We start from the raw sequence: 20929 nt of genomic DNA on the forward strand, positions 1-20929 counted from the left end.
TATAAACATTATAGTAACGGTTTTTACGCTACCAAAAAATCTCCTCATTGACCTCTAGCCAGCAAAGTTTGATGAAAGGAAACTTTTCTTTTTATATTTTCATCATGTTAGTCTAAGGCTAGTCTTCGATTATGCAATACTCTACTGGGGTGTCCATTTTGTTGCCCAGAATACCTCCACCTATTCCGGAATACCTCTAACTAAACCGGAATATGTTTGATCGGTTTTCTATTGGGTAAATGGAACATGCATGACTAAATTTGTGATATATGATACTAAGGATCAATAATGTTATTTTGGATTTGAATGCATCGATGATTGAATCACCAATATATCGATGACGTAGAGCACGTCAACTCACACAGAACCACTTGTTCGTTTTATTAACCCTTTCAGTGCATCTACATCGCAGTGCGGTGTATGAATCGGTGAATGAATCGGTGAATGACTAGTACACTGCACTGCGGTGTATTGGTGTAATTAGTTTTATCTCTATTGAAAGATGGCAGCACCTGTCAAACATAGTGAAATATTAGTAACTAACGATACACCGCGCCGCGGTGTAGACGCACTATAGTGGTATTACCGTTCTTCAACACACTAGGGCGGAATTTTTCAAAATGTTCAAATTATCTCCAGCACTATTGGGTATTGATTAGTCAGCACTGAAAGGGTTAAGTGACTGCTTCTTTTTGTGTATTGTCGGACAAAATTATTTTTTCTATTTTGTAACATGAACTGAGATGAAACGATCAGAAATCAAAGAGAGAAGATTACTCTGATTAAAAATACCATCAAACCTGTTTTTTTTGTGTGTGGTAAAAAATACATGAAATTGGAGAAAAAACTCTATCCGACGTATGCTGACCACTCACTCGCGAAGAAACGATGGCTAGTTTCGTTTTTTGCGCCGTTCGAAGCGCAAATTTTTGTCGAGCGTGATCGATGATGTTGCATTAGCGAATGATGATGAAATGAACGTACGTCGGTCAGATTCTCAACGTCGACCGTAGTGAATAAATGATACCTAATGGATATTGGCAACGCGAGTGAATTCTCGGTGACCACTGGAGATTTGCCGGTATGTCCGTACGCCGTCGAAGAGAAGCACGCGCGCTTGCTGCCAGTCCATCAATACCGCATTAACCCGTCGTACCCGTCTTGAGAGTAAAATGGTTGTCCAACTTCGGCAAAGTTGCCAAAGAAAGAAATAGACATCAACATCAATGCCTATAAATTGAATCTACTTGATTTGAGTCGGAATATTGGCAATAATTACTCTGTAGTGACTTCACAGGCTTGTTCGTGGATAGTTGGCACGTCTTGATTTGTTTCTGCCAATAAATGATGGGGCTACGGACTACAATTTTCAACAAAGATTTATCGTTTCATAATAAACGGAAAAAAATCGCCCCTGTGTTTAGAAAGTATCACAGTCATTCACTAATTGAAACATCTTAGTTCTCTGGCTTCTGTCGGAAACATTCTGTCTGTGTGTCTGTCTTAACAGCTACTTAACTTTGTCAATAGTGGGTCGATCTTGATGAAACTTTTGTACGATTTCATTATAAGGGTCTATTTATGCAATGCAAATAATGGGCCCAGTGCGCCACCTAACATGAGATCAATGCACTAAAAACTGTTTTTCAGCAACATGACCTTGAAGATGACCTCATAACTGTGGAATGGGGTTCAAATTCAAAAAGTTTGACAAAATTTAGCTATCGGCCCTAGATACAACATATCTAAAATGCAATGGGAACTAATGCTTGGGAGTTTGAGCCTGAGCCAGAGAACGTTGCCGCCTATGGCTAGTTACAATTTATAACTATGAATTTGCTTTGTTGTGTTAAACATTGTAAATTTGGCCACGCTGAATAGTCCCCACCATTGTGCCATTGAATCGTGGCCAGTTCTTGCCGTCATGGATAGATGGCAGCATTTATATAGGTCGGGGTTACATACTAAATCAATCCAATAAGGATTTATTGCCTTTCAAGTAACGGACTATAGTACGGAAAACTTGTTATCGTCACTTTGCAGCTATATTTTTAGTCTTGTTTGTCTGCTGCTTCAGTGACAAGCCTTCATCAATTATACAAAAGTAGAAAATTTATGTTCATATCTTGTTTCGATATGTCGTCGTCGCGTTGGTTCGTTATTATCATCCTACTTCATATACTTAGCAATATCTTGCAGCTGATATTTTCCATCACGCGACCGATGACATGTTTTTCTTATAAACCTTAATGACTGTCTCTAGTACGCTAGGATAGACAACCTTTTAGACGAGAAAACAATTATTACAGGCGTGCCCTTTACAGGTGTGACATATTGCTTATCCTATTTTTGCGACATGATATTTACGGAAAGGATCATTCTCTGTGTGCGAGACGAATTGATCCATATTTTGGAATGGTAGTCGAGTCTACCATCGATCGTTCACTTAGTTGTGGGTTGTATTGGTCAGTAAGCGTATCTGATTTTTCAGTTCACCGTACTTGATCATACAAATTAAGCTTATTGGATTTTTGAATGTCATCGATGCATTATTTAAGGCGTTCCGTGTGCATTACGTCTTAAATATAGACTGGTGTCCGGTCAATTTAGTAATCGATATATACAAATTCAACATAACTTTTTTGACCCCTAGTACTATGAAATTTTATATTATGTTATTCATTGTCGCCAATATTATCCAATACATGTGTTTCTGTTATTACGATCAACTGTGTTGATCCGTATAGGATGGTCCTGGGAGTAACTTTCACTTATCAGCTCTTGGTGGCATAAATTGTAACCACTGGATATACACAACTGATATTTTATCATCAGGAGGGAAATAGGTATCGGAATTGATATGGCAAGTTTTGTCCATCAGCTCTAAGCCATTTGGAAGTGCAAAATTTCAATGAATTTTTCCCCATTCTACTAATCGATGCTGGACCTTGTTTCATGACATCACAGGGAAAGCCCTTCAGAAGGGCATCACTTGGAAATCTCTGTAGAAGGGCTCTCCCAGTGACATCATTGTCAAGAACTGTTCTACCATTTTACTAGTGATTCGTAGAACATGCTTACTACACAGTGCACCATGATTATTTCATCTTGATCAGCTGTTTATACGTTATTGCAAATCCAAGCACAAATCGATTTTTGTGCTCAAAACTAAAATGTACTCAGTTGATCCTACTGGACCCACGGTCCTTTATTTTTCAAGACGTCAATAAACTTTTAAGTCCATGCCTGGTAAGAAGAGCGCGTTGACCTTCAGAGTAAGCAAAGCGCTACAGATGTCTCAAAAAGTATCTAATTGTGGTTCTTAGTTAGTTGCGAGTTGGCGCTGATATGCCGCGCTCAATTGTGGCGTTGAGAGCTCTACTTTATGCACGGCGTTGATTATAAGTCTTATGACGTTGTTTAATTAATAGTCGCCATGGAAATTCGCGTTTTCACGCGATGTATTTTTCACAGCGAGGTGTCTGTCACGGCGGAGTAACCCTCGCGAAACCGGTTCGTCGTAATTGCAGCCGACAAAGATTTGCGCCCTGAAATGCGCCGGCATGCCTAGGTAATCAGTGAAATTACTTGTTAGCGAGGATTACAGTGTCTTTTGCTGAAATGCGCTCTCGTTCTCAGCTCCAGCGCACAAGCCTCGAGTTATAACTGGGCAGATGAAACAGAAAATTTGACCAAATAATATAATCTGTGAACCCGGGGTAGATAACCCAAGAATCATCTATGGATTTTTTTCGATGGGGTTCTCGTGCCGAATAAAAAAAGGGCTATGAAAAAGGTTAAAGGAGATCGTATAAAAAGGCAATTGTCTGTCAGCCATGACAGTGGCAGATTTGGGTTCGACTACTGAGAGTATCGGAGAGTAGTTTCTACTCTTAAGAGCTCAACTACTCCCAAAAATATCGAAATAATCTTAAAATCGAAATTATTCCTAGTTCATTTTCGGTTAAACTACATTTCTCAATGTCGAATTATTCTCGATTTTGGCGCAAACTACTACTATTAAACATATCAGGTACCCAGGTCAGCGTTATCTATGAACCCAGCTCCAGGAAACCTGGTTTTCCCTATTATCCCTGTCAGTAAACCGATTTGGACCCTCATTTTGTCAGGTATGCGTATGAACATATACTTTATTCATTTCTTTGGTTCGAATTTCTCCATCATCCATGAATTAGCAATTTACTAATTGCATTCTATGAATTTTCTAATCTTTTAATGAGCTGACGGAGGGGTTATCCATCCAACCCATTGCACAGTATTTTTCTACAGAATAACATTTGATAAACAGGACAAACAGAAAGTTAATCAATGTTTTCCTAGAGAATAATAAGATTTGTAACGTCATTGCGCATAGAACAGTTTTTAATACTGAAGTTTAGCTTCGACTTATTGAAATGGTTCAAAACGTTACAGTAAACAATCTTGAACGTCTCCTCCGCGATAACTGCTGAGAAATTTCTCATGAATAACCAGTGGGTGGATGCGGCGGATTTTTGATGAACGCCCTCACTTTCGTGGGTTGTGGTGCGTGGGAAATTCTGTATCGCCGGCATCAATGAATGACGTCACCAGTACGCGAACGTCTAGTGTACTATCAACACTGAAGAGGCAATTACATTTTTCTCAGTTCTATGAGTAATCTGTAAGGATTAATTAATTTTAACTTATTTGAATTTCTAATATTCATTTCGGGCACGCCCGAGGTAATATCGATGAAAGAAACTCGTGTTTTGATGTGCGGACGATTGCCGCGCTGTACTAATTTGCATAATTGAACATCGAACGGATCAACCGGATGTCTTAAGAATATGTCGTCCAATTAAAATCTCACGATAATTTCTGAAATTCTATGCATGGTGCACAGAAATCGTGGCACATATGAACTTCAAAGATTAATTCAAAGAGTTTGATTAATCCGATGCATTATTTGCCTAATTTTTTTATTGGAATACCAACAATTGAGATCAAAGTTTGATCAAAATTGATCAAATGATTTTGATCAAGTTTGTCTGATGTATAAATGGCGCCATCTAACGATGATTGGTGTGCCGATACCCCGTTGAGACATTGCACGCTGTTTGCTCGGTTTATGGACATCCAGCAAGCAGGGCTGGCATGGCCAGCTGAGGTTGCTGTGAGTTGTGCGTCGCAGCGCTTAGTGGGTGATGTGGATCAGACATATCGATGATAAGGTCATCCAATCAATTGCAGAAAATTGTTTATCATTCTTATGGCCCACGGAGCCTCTAGTTACCTCTTTAAGTTTTATCATTGAGGCCAGTATCTCTGAATTGCACTGGCATTGAAATGTGACGCTTTAAGGTCTTGAGTAGGTCTGCATGTATATATACAATATTTTCATCCCTGGATAAGCATGCTTACTAGATTATTCATGGAATGGTTGTTGGCTTACCGCTGATTGGTAAAAAACACCTGTTATCCCCATTATTAAGATGTCAGTCATGGTTTTGAACAATTGCTGTAGATTTCAAATTTTCCAACCTTGGCTAAAAGCTAGCTTATGTCGGGTTACGATGCTCCTTCGGATAATGACGCAACTGGAGTTATCAGCAACTACCAGCCTACCTTATGCCACCGTGGTCAGTTTCCATCATATCCACCTGACATACACAGGCTTAGTCTGCTTTAGTTGCCCGTGTCCTACATTGGCCTTACTTATCCCACCAGTTGCAGTCGAGCAACGTAAGCCGGACTATCGTCACAGTCGGATATAAGCTAGCTTTAAGTAAACAAGGCTTAACAGGGGATACTGCGACAATGCGGCATCTAGAATAGACGCTACTTCTTTACTGACGCTGATTTAATTAATCTGGTAATCTCGGGAGACTTGGATAATCTATATTTATATAACGTTAGCTAGCTGTCTGCTGGCTTAGTGGACATAGCTAATTAACGTGATGCCTGCAGCGGGTGCAAACGACATCAAACATGTTGAATGCAAAATGCTGTAGTTAATGATGGATTAAGCAGGAATCGGAATGTCACACTGGTGATCGATTACGTTTAGCTTTTTTCTGTAATGTCTGTTTTATGAATTGTCCAGCATTCGGTTCAGCAGCAATGGCTAGTGGAACTGGATGCGATCGCGCAGAGAGACCATTTGGCACGGATCAGACCCGAGTCAAATTTGGCTCGTGCCTAATTACACATAAACCACTCACCCGATACTAAACAATGTCATGATGACGAAGTGAGTTGTGTCACTTCCAGAATTAATTAGAGCCGCGATCGCACGGAGATGATCAGGCCCGGGCCAAATTGGCTTCAATCAGGTTCGTGCCTGATAAGAGAGTGTGCAAAATTTGGCCTGGGCCAAAAACGCCCGTGTTATCGCGGGTAAGCATTTACAGCCTATTGACCCAGCACGGGCCCATTCGGCACCCGTGTGATGGTTGGCCCGGGCTTAAAACGCTTGTGTGATCACAACCTATGACGATGTATTGCTAGGCTACGAAGAAATATGTTTAATACGATACTCCGAGTATTTGTTGGTTAGATTACGTACAGATGACTGTAATGCATCTGTGTAGTCGGCTGGACAAATATATACACACGCTTCAGATGACGCTCTGTGGGGGTTTCTCGTGATTAGACACGACTTCTTTTGTTTCGTTTTTTTTGTTCCGTTTTTTTTTTTGTTCGTCGTTTTCGTCGTTTGTTCGCGAAGCCCCATATTCGCAATAATTCATTCCATGAAAATCAATGTAAGTCGTCAGCGATGCAAAGAGTTCCACCAGTATCTGCATTCCTCATCGCCGTTTTATATTTGCTGCATCCACACTTACCACAATTTAGACCATTAATGGGCAGAATCGGAGTGTGCATTCATACTCGCGTTGTCTTTAGGTCCAAATTAGTCCGGACTAAAATGGAATTTAGAACACGCCTTTCGCTAGTTTGATTTGCCTGGTGAATACTATATTGGAACTAACCAAATTTATACCCCGCAATAACGTCGTGTGAACACAGCTTTAATATCATCATTCTGGCCTCGATAAGAATGAAAAATCCGTTGCTAACGAGTCATCTGTTTTTGAGATGTTTATGTAAGTCGATGTGTGTTGTGTTGAGCGGACGCCCTCTCGGTGGAAGATTATTTTGAACGAGAAATTTCTTGATTTAGATACCGCCAGCTGAAAACTATTGCAGCAAATAGTGCTGCCAGCTACTGGTGAAATGTTGAACTATAAAGTTTTGTATTCAAGACGTGGGCGGGCTAATATAGGATCAAGCTTTGGCTTTACGTGGACGTTTTGCCCTGAGTTCCATAGATGTGATTCAAATTTCGTTTCGATGAGTTGAAAATTGTTTAGTTAGAGCTACGTCGAAACACAGTCAGTATAGCTCTGAAGAGCAGTTTATCAGAAAATGAGAAAATTCAATGAAATTTTTTAACACTTAATGAAATGGATTTCTCGGTGCCTGGGATGGTATTTCGATTGAAGTACCACTGTCTGATCTGCTGGAGCTGACGAATTTAGAAAAAGAATAAACCGCGTAACTCTTCTCGCGTAATCTTCGCCCTTCCCCCCTCGCAAGAAGAAACTGGTGCGGAAGGTTCGTATGAATTATTGCCGATCTAACAACTCAACAAGTTCATGTACTACGATGATAATACGGCGCACGCGTCTGACTATCCCCTCTCTCTCTCTCAGCTCACTCGAACTGACGCCGTACTAAGTAGATTCTCGTTTACTCGTCGGCTGATGGATTTTACACCTCGGTTCGTCTTCAGGTACGCTGTCGGTTTCTTAATATCGTAGATGGAATTTTTCGAGAATTCGCTGTTTTTCCTATTACGCAATAATTTTCGCTGCGATGAATTTTTAATGAAATCGCGGCAAACGATTTGATTCCGGTTTGAATTATAAACAGCTTCTTCGATCAATATTCATGGTAGAACATTGCCATTTAAATTGTTGCTTCGAGTCAGGGGAAGTCAGGTTGTGTCGGATTAGGTTCTGATTAGATTTGGTTTTGAATTATGGTTGTTTTGGATATACCGATTCAACGATCTAATAGAAAGAAAAAGCGCTTTCAAAGTGTAGGTGAGAATTTTGGTATATCTTAAATCCAACAACGCACGTGATGCAGGGAAACATGGAAACCGGAAACGGAAACAAGTTTTCGAAGATTTCCATGTGTCATGTCCGTTTACGAGAAACAGGGTAGCCGTGATGACATGAGCATTTTGGCTCGGGTCAAATTAGGCCCAGAACAACTGTTCTCACATGGGTACTAAATGGGCCCGTGTCTGTTTGGACCAAACCGAATTTTGCCCGACCAAAAACATCGGACCAGGCTCGAGCCAAATTATTGCGTATGAATTGGTTGCGGAAATGACTCACTTCGCTTTGTTTAAGCGTAGTTTAACATCGAGTAACATTTACATGTGATCGCGCTTTCTAATAAAGCATGGGCCGAACTCATCTTGGGCCTGATACGTACCAATTTGTCCAGGGCCAAATCGTCTCTGTGTGATCGCCGCTGGTGCGTTTCCTTGCGGCTGGTGCGTTTCCTTGTGTCGTGTGCTTTGTAGTCGCCTGTGTTAAAAAATGATCGCGAGGAGTCAACGGTTTATGAACGATGAAAAATTCAATAGATTTTAATGAGGATGAACTTTTGCGATGCCGATCCATTTCCGCGATGATGAACAAACATAGGAATTAATCGTCCATGAATAATTTAGTGATGTTCTTTTTTTCAATAAATCCGCGCTGTGTTTCATTCGCACTCAACACTGACGATGAAAGCAAATTTGGCGCGTTAGTTCGTAAAAAAATATATCCTTCGCATTATGTATTTGATGGTAAAATGATGAATTTATGGAATAGGACGATTGATCTTACTGTCGATCAATGGTTGGAAAGCGCTGATAGGGAATTTGTTGCTCGGGAAATTTTTCAAAGCTGATCACCATCTTTGCTATAAAGCTAGGGGCGCACGAGTGTATTTTTCAACCGAATGCGACAATTGATTTCACTAGAAAATTCATATACAGAGTATAGTACTGTATCGATTGACAGAGCACGGGCAGACAAGCAAATTTGCAGGCGACCCGATCACTGGTGTAAATAATCGGCTGAAAATATCAAATATGTTTGATACGGGTATTTCACTGGACGATTGAGTCAGTCGTGAACGGACAGACTCTCGAATTCTTTGGGCCATTTATAAATTTGCCACAATCGGAGCGAATTCGTGCCCCTACCTTACGGAATAGAAGGTTTTCGAAGTGCTAACTATCGTAGACGTAACGTTGCTGTCATAGTAAATGGGTTGAGAGAGATAGTTCATTTAGCGGGCGACCCTGAAAACTCCTCTGTACATATACTACACTTCTTCAGTACTACCGCGGAGTGTAAGAGTAGCTCGCGGTGAGTGATGGCTGGTTGTACCACCAACAACTGGCCAATTTACTGCAACCACTTTTTTCTATCATAACTACAGCCAGCTCGGGTTATCTATTTACCGCAGCTGGTAGTAAAACTTTGAATTGCGTAAACGTGAGTTACAGGTGGAAATAGACTTCATCGATGGTTGTAACATCCGCCATCACAGGGGCAGATCTAGGTTTCTGAGTGCTGCTCGACTGTGGAAGGGCACCTATATATCATAGCCGGTAAACGGAAAAAAATATACGTAGGAAAAAATGCCACCGGTAAAAATGCCACTTTTTGTACAGTAGGAAAAAATTCGTCCAGGAACAAATACAGTTATTTACATATATGAATATCAGTTGACTGCGTAAATTATCAGTCATTTTACTAATGATCTCTTGATAATTGTCATAGCCGGAGAATCTGGGGCAGAATGGGAAAACTTTGAATTTCTAGGGCTCCGAGATGAAATCTGAGCACACTTGTGGCATCAACTATATCTATCCACAAAATACGCCATTTTGACCTGTAGGTGTATATATGGAATATACCATTGCCTGAGAAGAATGTTCATTCATGAATGATCTGTTTTCAGATTGATTTATTCAGCCTAATTATTAACTAATTACTAACTAGGGTGATTAGTGAATTAATTTATTCAGTGTGTCACATCCAAGATATCTTTTCTGCTACAGATATGTTAATTACGTGATTAGTAGAATGATTGTTAATGAAAACGACCTGTATGTATATATATAACTAGGGGTATTTTGCTTATGGAAAAGCCTACACCTTTTCTTTTCTTGGAAGTGTTTGCTTTGATTGTTTGTTCAGTGGAATCTTTTGACAAAAGTTGCACTCCAGGTCTAAACACTAGCTGTTTACTGTACCTATTGTGTCCGAATCTCAGGGTGAAAAGGGATCCATTTCCTTCAGAGATGTAATCAGCGTTTTCTGTTTTGATATAATTGGACCAATGAATTTTGTGAAAGCTGCTTGGTCATGGATATATCGAGGTGGCTACCAAATAAGGAGTTGACACAATGCAGTAGATATCGTAGATAACAGTCGTATGCTTAAAACTGGGGCAATGTGACTCTTGAGATATATTAACTTTCTTCGAGTCAACGAGTGCGAACTGACCAGTGGTATAAACATGAAGGAGCGAAGTTTCCGAGAGGCCATGATGTACTGGCCAGGTAAAAATTATTTTTTTTATTTTTGTGTGGAAGAAATGGTTATTGAATTTTTTCTGATATTCTACGTGCTTTTCGTTTAGGTTTGTTATGAAATATGGGATCGATGCTTTTGATATAAGCTTTACATTTTAGCCATAATGTGTATATGGAGAAAATGTGGCTCGGTATCGTATGATTTTTGAAAATTGCCGATTTTGAACAGGTTCTAATATTGCCACGACAAATTTACTTCAATTTCGTCAAAAACGTTGTATTGAAAGAAAAAAACTCATTCAGTGAATTATTGCTGCGGCTTTCGCCGCTGCAGTCGCTACAGTTCCAACGTTATACCGGTGTGTCCTGTATATTGGTAGGTGTCCTATTCGTTCTCAAAATGCTGTTAATCTTGAATGTATTGGAAAATGTCGCACATTCAATGCTGCACAAGTGTGACATCTATCATACAACGTCATTACTAATGTAATGTTGTATGCATTTCAAAGTAGCAACGCGACTGTGTGACAATATTCAGATAGTGCGTGACTGTAGCCGCCATTACACGGAGACGATTTGGCTCGGGCCAAAGTGGCACAGATCAGGCCAATACCAAATTTGGCCCCTGTCTAATCAGAGAGCGCGTTCACGCACAAACCATTCACTCGATTCTCAACAATGCTCAAACAAAGTGAAGTGAGTCATTTCCAGAACCAGTTGCAATTCAAGCATGATCATTTGACCCATGCTAACATTTGACTGGCGCCTGGTCCAACATTTTCGGTCCGGCCAAATAGGCACGAGCCCATTTGGCACCGGTGTGAACAGTTGTTCCGGGCCAAAAACGCTTATGTGATCGTAGCTCCAGAGACAATATTGACATAGTAGTGGTTTAAGCAGTTGCCACCATTACTTAAGGCGCTAATAGGATTCAGGACCTAGGAAAAGTTTCCTAGAAAATGACTAATGAACTACACACGACTGCAGACAAACATATTTCTGATTTAAAGCCAAATCGAGATAACATTTTGAGTGAATTAAGCAAGTTGATTAATGTACAGCAGCTTATGATTTGGACAGGAAGGTGGGGGCGAAATATTCACTGCTAGTTCTCACCAGATGGCGCTGTATTGTCATTTTCAGGCAGCCTGAATATAAGCTGCCCTTAATGCATAGGGTTGTGAGGAACTTTAAGTTGTTATGACTGTCATCAGTAATTTCTTAGGGCGGGCAACCTGCAATTGTTTGTGACGCGATCGGTTGCACCTGGTCACAAATTGTTGCTCGGAGCGACTGCGTTGCGATCATCAGCGACGATTTGAGACTTGTCTATGTCAGTCGCAAGGGAGTAGTATTACAGTTGCGACTTAGGTGAGACGGTCGCATCGCAGAAAGTAGATCATGTGCGACTAGTGGCGTGGCTGCAGTCGCAAGGCGTTACAAGGATATGCTTATCAATGGGTCGTTCACCAGCCTTTCGCCTCTGAGAGAACCGTCAGGATCGAAAGTTTTCAGTTGCGATATAAAAAGGTTGCCAGGGGCCAGTTGCTCGAAAGTTGGCTATAGAGGTAACCAGTGGATAGTTGGCATAGATAGTGACGATTAAAAGTTCATTGTTACTATGGTATTTATCCACCGGTTATCTTAAACCAACTTTAAAGCAACTGGCCCTGGTGTGCTCCGACGAGCTGGAACTGGTAACGGGCTGAATCTGCCTTGTCGTTAGCTCAATCAGCCGAGTGTCATCAGCAGGCAGACGACGATGACGGCTCCATCTTTCAATTCACTGCATTCTGAAAAAAACGATACAACGACAGTAAAGAGAAATTCAGTTCAGTTCATAGAAAATAATTTTGGCCGACCTTGATGAACCCGTTTATTATTCGGTCAAGAGTAATCTAGATATCGCGGTGATTATTTGTCGAAAACGTTCGCTCCGGTCGGAAATCTGTTGTTTTTTTCGCCTGTTTGCCCGCAGCAAACTTTGGTACGTTATTCAGTTCACACCACGAACGAACGTTCAGCCGATTAATCCGTACGAACGCTTGCATAGTCGACAAAACTGTACGCTTTTTCGCGGTTACAATGGAATTTTTTCGATTCAATTAAGCGTAATGCTCGAGTATGTTCACAAAATTCTCTTGATTAACTTCCGCAGGCTAAAATATATATACGTTTATACATACCTATATATACATGTCCATGTATAGGCCTACTTTTCATATGAATTACTCTTGTCCTGTTTACGTTCATTTTAGTTTTTCTATTAAGTATATTATATATGAGAAGTCCGACGACGAAATATATTACTTCATTTACATAAAGTAAACGCCTAAATGATAAAGGATAAAAAAGGTTAGTTTAAACTTGGACTCAAAACGCTCTTCGTTTGAGAGTCCATGGTTTAAAATTGGATATATCAATGATTGAATTGAATGGACCGGCAATGAACCATTCTAACCAGGCTACAGGGGCAGGGGCATTTACCCCCCCCCCCAAAGAAAAAAAAATTAATTTAAAGTTTTGAAAAGTGGCCATTTTGCAAATATCATTGTTACATCATTGTTTATGATATGATATGATGATAAATGTGAGTAAGACCTGGGCTAGCCCCAATATTGGTGACTTATTGTGCGTATTTGCTTAAAATTCAAAGCGACGTAAATTTCACGACTCCAACGCTAATATTGATGATGTAGTGCACACGTCGCCTCACATTGAGTACCCCTTAAATAACAGTAATTATCGATGTATTAAAATGTGGTTACGGTTTTTACAGCGTCACGAAAACGCGCGCCAGCGATATCGTATATTTTTCAATGATTTGTGACCTGAATGATTATAATTCTGCGGGAGTATCGGGAATTATAACTGAAATGTATATGAATTAATCATCTAATTTATTATCATCCCGCTCATTACGGAGGAATGTGAAATATAAACGATCGCTGGCAACTGACCGACTGTGTTTTCTATTTAGTGCGACGATACGATGTGGGAACCTGAACGCGATATGAGAAATTGGATTCAATTTCATCATGTTCTATAGGGTCAAATCTTGTAAATGAATATATATAAACACCGGCTAGCCAGTAATGCCATTACGGTTATGGTTATGAACGCCTTTTGTGGAAAAGTCGTAATGATTTTTCCAATCATCTCTTAAAAATTCAAACGCTCCTAGAATCTCAGAGATATCCGAGATAGTTCATTTGTCTATTAATTTATTCATCAACTTTTCTTGAAGGTTCGCCCGAATTTGTATTAGTCAAACTTCGATAGTTGCTCTTAATCCGGCACATCTGTCTTTTATGCCCCTAGAAGAAAGCATCTTTTTATATTGGTTTCCATAGACAATTGACTGTCTAAAGTAAAAAAACCCACAATACATGTATAATGAAAAAACTAAAAGAGAATTTAACTTTCGACCCAATTCTATTTTTTCAGTTTTTGTAAATGGCCCGCAGAATCAGGCCGAAACGTCAAATATACTTATCTATTTTTTCAATATACTGCGGTTTTTACTTCATATATTTTTATATGCCCCGAAAAGGGAACACAATTTTTTCAAACATGGACGATTATTCGATAAACATCGCTCCGAAAATACATCGCATTTTTACGCGACGTATGTCGCCGTATATGTACGTAGACAATACGCTGACTTTCCGGCTGCGCTATAAGCTGTATATGCTAATGTGCAGACGAAGACGGATGACAAGGACTCTAGTTAATACTATACACGCAGCGCATATAGAAATAGAGAGAGAGAGAGAGAAACCACACAGCTCGATAGCTAGAGCTAACGCGGGTGCTGACTGCATACGCGTAATCTACGACACACAACAGCAGCAGCAGCAGCGACACGGCTACGCCTGAATTCTGCCGTGTTGACGAGGCGACCGACCGTCGTCTATTACGGATAGCGTTCGGATTTACACGTCTGGCAGTTTTTCGCGTTTCGTAACGTTTAGTCGCCGGGATTTCCGAGACGGAAAATTCGTCGCCGATATCGAAGCGTCGTGGACGTGTTTTAAACGCGTATCGGAGGACGGGCGAAGGCTTCTCTCGCGACGAGACGTGTAACATCTTCTTTTTATCATAAATGCAATATGGCAGCGTTTCTCGTGTCTTGTCACGGAACCTGGATTTTCGTTCGAGGCACATTACGCGCGACGAGACGGTTTCACCGATGCCCGCGCGAATCGTGAATAAATTTCGGTCACCCGGACGAACGGACGACGAGGACTAGTTTTTTTATTAAGTGGTTATAGGTATAGTAGAATTCTCGCTAGGCTTTCTTCGTAATATCATGGCGTACATAAGGATAACAGAGGCGTTTCCTTTACGATACTAATCACTCGTATGATTTACTATAACTAACGTTTACTTTGTACTTTCTGTTGCTTTGTTATTCGCCTTTGAATTCGATTTTATGACATTCATCGGCGGCATGACTTGAGAAAATTCATGACCGAAACCGGATTCCGATCGTTAGATTGCCTAATTTGGAACGGGATTCACCGGCCGAATAGAGATAAGAATTTCGAATTTCTTTTCGTAATCGGTTACTTTGAATTCTGTATAACGAACTAGCCGTTTAGTAGATTCACGCGTGCGGTTATTATCAGGATTTAAGCCGCAGTGAATCATCGGAATTCCGAGATTCATTTAATTAGTCATTTATAAGTCATGAAATACACCTGTTTAAAGCTAATCATCGAAGCCACCGTATACATTCAGCAGTAAGGCTTTCTAAATACTGACGATTTTTCAAAATCATCGCGTTTGTATTCTGTACAATACTTCATTAACGACGCCGTGATTGATGTCAGCCTGTTGTTCGTACATTCAACAGTAGATCACACATTCTCCGTTGAAGCTTCGATGGATGATCGTATTGTACCCGAAAATGATATCGCACACATTGACATACTTCCTCTAGGTTCCGACAGCTGCTGAGCTCGACCGAGAGGAGGTATTCCCACACATACTTGCCTGCTTATAATCGGATATGAACGTACACGCGGATTTTGACGACCACAGACGCACTATTCGGACCGACCAGCTGGTTTAAGTGTCGTACACGCTGCTCGGCCTAGTACAGGCTTTAGCATATATATATATATATATACACATACCCGAGTGAATCCAAACGTTGACTTCTGCTTATACAGCATAGACTTATAATACACTAGTCAGGCAGACATACGCATATATATGTATACAATCAGCATTTTGATCGGATTAGTCGTAACACACAGGAGTGTATTCAATAACTAAATATCGGTTAATTCCTCTCTCTCGCGCTTACTCGCTCGATAGATCGTATTTCATCATCATCATCGTTGGGCTTTAAACTGGATTTCATCAACGGACGAACGATCGATCGTTGATGTTAGCGCCTCTCGGACCCGCACGTGTTGATCTGGCGAATAATATACTCACTCGCCGTCGTTTTATCCGCGGTTTAATGATGACGACGACGATGACGTTTTTTTAAACGGGATTTTACGTTAGTGTTCGGTCGACTAGTCGCGTGCGATTTGCTTACATTTATGATCATCAAAGGCCATTGGACAATGTGGCTGTGGTCTTGCTGCAGTTCTGATGCCGGGCAAAATCGCATCAGTCTGTCCAACCACGCAAGTCGCATGAATGGTAAGTGTGGTCGGGATGTCCCTTAGTTTTTACATTTTTTTCATCACGCCTGACTGGATGCCATCTGAAAAAGTTAATTCAAGCTGATGATTGTTCTTTATGTGGGCATAAAGAAGCCCAGAGCATTAGTGGTTTATTAACTAAACTTATTTTCTAATTCTTGGTAATCGTTTACCACGGATATATTCTGTCATTTCTTTCTCCTTGATTACTGTTGGTTGTCTGTTGTTGGTTGGCGATGTGTTACTTAGGGATATCGAAAATTTGTAATCATGGTATCGATAATGATATCGTCCAACTGGTCAGAACCTTGAAAATAATTATTTGATAGCAATGATTTTGCGATGAGTACCTGGCGTATATTCTAAAGAATTGTATCCGGATTTTTGTTCTAAATGTCGGCCGCAATGTTATCGCTCGAAGCCTTGAACGAAGTCAAACTACGACGATTAATCAACTTGTCATGTGTATTGATTGCAATTATCATGTCGAAATGATAATTAGCCCGATATCATATTCATATGAATTAAATATACATGATACAGAGAATTTGTGTCATTTGATTCTGAAGCGTTGTTGTCGGATGTCGTTGAACCGTCCGTTTTGGTGTGTAATGCATTGAAACCGATAATTCTGCAACGGCTGAATTGGGTTACCAGGTCTCCGCGCTGCCAGTTGACAACGCTGATAAACTAGCTGATAAACTATCCGTCCGAAATGATAATTCGGAACGCCTCTTCAAACTCACGTTCGTGTACGTCAAACGATTCCGATAAACAATTCGGGACCAATTGTGAATTTCCCATGGGTATGTCGTTAATTTGATTCCCGGGGATCCGAATAGAAATAGACGGCGTTCGTTAATTAACCCCGGTTCATCATCGCGTCGACATTCCCGAGTACCGAACTCCTGCGTTGTTATCTACTAAATCTTTTTAGGTTTTTTTTTTCGAAATCAAAATCCGAAGCGACGTGATGGTAGCCCCTCTGCTCGATAAAAATTAGTCCATTTTATAATTAAGTTTCATCTAAAATTTTGAGCCTGCTTCAATCAAATAGTCGCCAAAACATATCTGATGATGAACTCGGATTGGCCTTCGTGGGGGGGGGGGGGGGGGGCAAGCACATTTCTTATTCATCATTTGTTAATGTGAGAATTAATTAGCATAGATTCCGTCGTTTATTGTCACCTGGTTCAGGTAGGTCCTCATGCTTCAAATATATAAAATTTTGATTCACCGAAAATTAATGATTATCATCTTATCATTGATAGGATTGTATATCCGTAATCTATTTCTGTAATATCGTATTGAAATCAACTTCAGTGTCTCGTTAAAACTTCGGTTCATTTTCACTCATAGGAAATGTTATTACACTCTTGTGGCAAATATTCTGGAAGTTCACAGCTTTAAACAGCTAAAAGTAATGGTGATTATGGCCATTTAATCGTTCCCTTCCTATGCGTATATGTATGTTACTTAAATCCTATCACTCTCTGAGACATGGACGTACACCATTGTCACTGACATATTGGAATATTAGAAGCAGTATCATTATGAATAACTTCCTCCACCTAGTGCAGTGTACTGCCTAGTCAGACCATAGGTACACCACACATGCTCGGTCTCATTTGATAAAGACGTCAATAACTGAAAGAAAATAGCAACCAATATTCGCATTCCTGAAAGTAATTAATATTGTTTAACCCCTTTATATCTGGCGTCGTCGAATGGTAGTCGGAATTTTCATCGACGTATTAGCAAATATTGCGGGCCTGAGGTTTATTGGAGAATGAAGTTAAATGACGTTTCACGATAAGTTTCGAACCCACTTCACGCAAATTCTTAAGCATTAATAGAGAAATTAGATGATGATGGTCTCCGGAGAATGTCCGAATTTTCTTTTTGATTTTAATTCTCGAGTGATACATTTTGCTTTTGATGCTCAAATATTGTATAAAGCGGGTTTTAAACTTATCGATTCCCCACTTCAGAGTGTACAGGCGTATTCTACTATGAGGTTTCATTTTTGCGGAGTATGAAGTTTCATTTCGTTTCGATTTCCGAATAACCATATCTCGGTCGGCCTGACCCGATTGCCGGCGCTTTATACATATACCTGCCGCTGCTATGTGACTAACCGCACATATGTTGCATCACATCTGATCCGGAATAATTAATAAGTCACTCAATCATTTGTATTTAAGTCAGGAAAATATGTCCACATATGATAAATTATGCATGAATTATTGCGTCGAGTTTCCATATGTATGTTTGAGCGCGTAATTGGTTTGCTGTACTCGAAAGTGTCGGGGGTCGGGTTCCCAGGTATACAGAAGCTGTTCACAGCTGAAAAAACTACCGTTCGTTTCGCCGTAAAAAATGTGAATACGGATCATCAAACTATTAGCATAGCAGTTGATAGACGATGAGAGAGATTTCAGGCCCTAGATGCGAGGTCGACGCGAATCACTAATCGGAACAATTTCCGACTGGTTTTGTCAATCAAACCTCGTGTCTGTAGACAACGCTTTCTGATATATCGGTAAAAATATGTTAAAGTATCCAATGCAGATATCGAGACAATACTTCAAAGTGTGTACGAAAACTTTGCCCGATATTTTCATTTCATTTATAGACGAATAGAAGGAAATGCACTTACACAATCACAAAGTTTGTTCTCTGGTGTTATTTTGGTGTGAAATTTATTGAATTACCGAGTTAGTAATGATAGACTGGGACATTTTTTTTTCTGTGGACATTTTTTCCGGGGCATTCTAACGTACATTCGCATTAAAAACAACACCTTATATTGACTGTGTTTATATTTACTTCATGTTTTCGATATTTTAAATATTTTTTGTGACTTCATCATATAGAATGTAGGCTTACATCATTGATAAACCGAAATCTTAATGTCAATATGACCAGTTCTATATCATACCTCATCTTTATAGCTTTTATCTATAAAATGGCTTAAATCTCATTTGATGTGAGACTAAATACCAATATTGAGTTTGGTAGTTTTTTTTTGGCTAAGACTAAATACGATTATTGGGTTTGGTAGTTTTTTTGGGTTAGACTGAATACGATTATTGAGTTTGGTAGTTGTTTTTGGTAAAATAGATTTGGATTCAAAAGGTTCTCAACAGTGACAACAAACGCTTAACAATCGATACCTTTATTGAAACCATTACCATCTACTATCATTCGGTGAAGTTAACTCGTTAGTAGGTGTTAATAGAAACAGCTCGTTCTCGGAAATTTATTACATTTCATTCATGAAATCCCTGATTCATACAACAATATTCTTAAAATTGCGCCTACGTTTGCGTTCAACAACACATTGCACCCGTGCGGAGGGTGTATAGGTGTTATTACAGGTGACAACGGCCGAGCGTTTAAAATAGAAATTTCTAGCAACACCAAGAGAGTAAAAATTTCGTTTACGCTTGTATTTTACAGAAATCGAAGCGATCGAGGCGTGTAGATGGTTGCGGGCAGCAGGATTCCCTCAGTATGCGCAGATGTATGAAGGTATGTATCGACCATCTTTATCGTCTATTTCTCGTATAGCGGTTTGCGCGGTTTTCTCTTCCCCCAATTCCCTCATTTCTGTCGGTTTAACTCGGTACATTTACGATGCTCTGCTACAATAATTGTGGTCAGTTCCTCCGCATTTGTTGTTTTCCTCGGGGCTGTTCATCTTTTTGCGATAAACGCGAAGATTTCTCGGAACTACTCCCTATTGCTAATCTGCAGTCTCGGAATTTGAATTTCGTGGATTTAATTCCTAATTTTTGGTCGAATGCCGTTTATTTCGGTAAGAGTAACGAGTTCTTCGAAATTCTGTCTCAACGCTGAAACTACCGATCGATCGGATTTCATGCGTTTAATCCTCATATCAAAATCTGATAAAAGCAAGATTTCATTTCTAATAATCCTCCGCTAAATTAATCCCTGCGCTCTAATCCGCACTCGACTGAGTTGATAGTTTGTAGTTGATCCATTGTATTATGCTGGGGTGATGTAATGAATCAGTTTCAGCTGTTTATAATATTGATTTAAAAGAAATCTTAAGTTTATCTTGATTCATTTTCTTTCAAATATGTTTAAACCCTTCCGTGTGATATCCATTCGTGTAGGTATCAGGGTTACCCTTAGTTCCTTTCTGGCTCATCTTAATCATTTTTCCTGATGATTTTTTCGCGGTATTTTCTCTATTCTGGAGTAAATCGAGAAATAAGTATATATCAAAGGGCAGTTGATCAAAGTTTTAAAAAAAAGAAGTCACTATATATTGTATTTATCCGATTGTTAACTTGGAGCCCAGTCCGGATCCGGCTTCACAAAAGTGATTAATCACTAAATTGGGTGAAGAAAAACTGAATTTAATTAAGAAATTAAATCGATTTCGAATTAAATTTGTTAATCTAAACAGTCGGAGTCAAAAGGGCAGTTGGGTAGCCCAAATTTCAACAAAATGGGGCTTGAAGGGCATACCCAGAAGATTTTTATGCCTGTAAATGCCATGTTGAGGCACCTGAGAGAGAGTGGCATTCTCTCCTGTAAGAAATAACGACAACAGCGTTGCAGACGGTACAAGATGCTGGTGGGCGCAGTGACAACGATGATCGATCGATTCAAAATCGCGTGGTAAGAACATATACGTACT

At 39.9% G+C, this 20929-nt stretch overlaps 1 protein-coding gene across 2 annotated transcripts in view; it reads left to right on the top strand.

Annotated features, from left to right (window-relative positions):
• Positions 1-20929, top strand: part of LOC141906408 (rho GTPase-activating protein 7-like) — a 104383-nt gene that overhangs the window by 60069 nt on the left and 23385 nt on the right. For both annotated transcript variants that reach the window (XM_074795686.1, XM_074795687.1), the window contains exon 3: positions 19720-19791. In XM_074795686.1, coding sequence (XP_074651787.1) covers positions 19720-19791 — 72 coding nt within the window. The remainder of the gene's footprint in view (positions 1-19719; positions 19792-20929) is intronic.

Source organism: Tubulanus polymorphus, chromosome 5, assembly GCF_964204645.1.
Source record: "Tubulanus polymorphus chromosome 5, tnTubPoly1.2, whole genome shotgun sequence".
Classification (NCBI taxonomy): domain Eukaryota; kingdom Metazoa; phylum Nemertea; class Palaeonemertea; order Tubulaniformes; family Tubulanidae; genus Tubulanus; species Tubulanus polymorphus.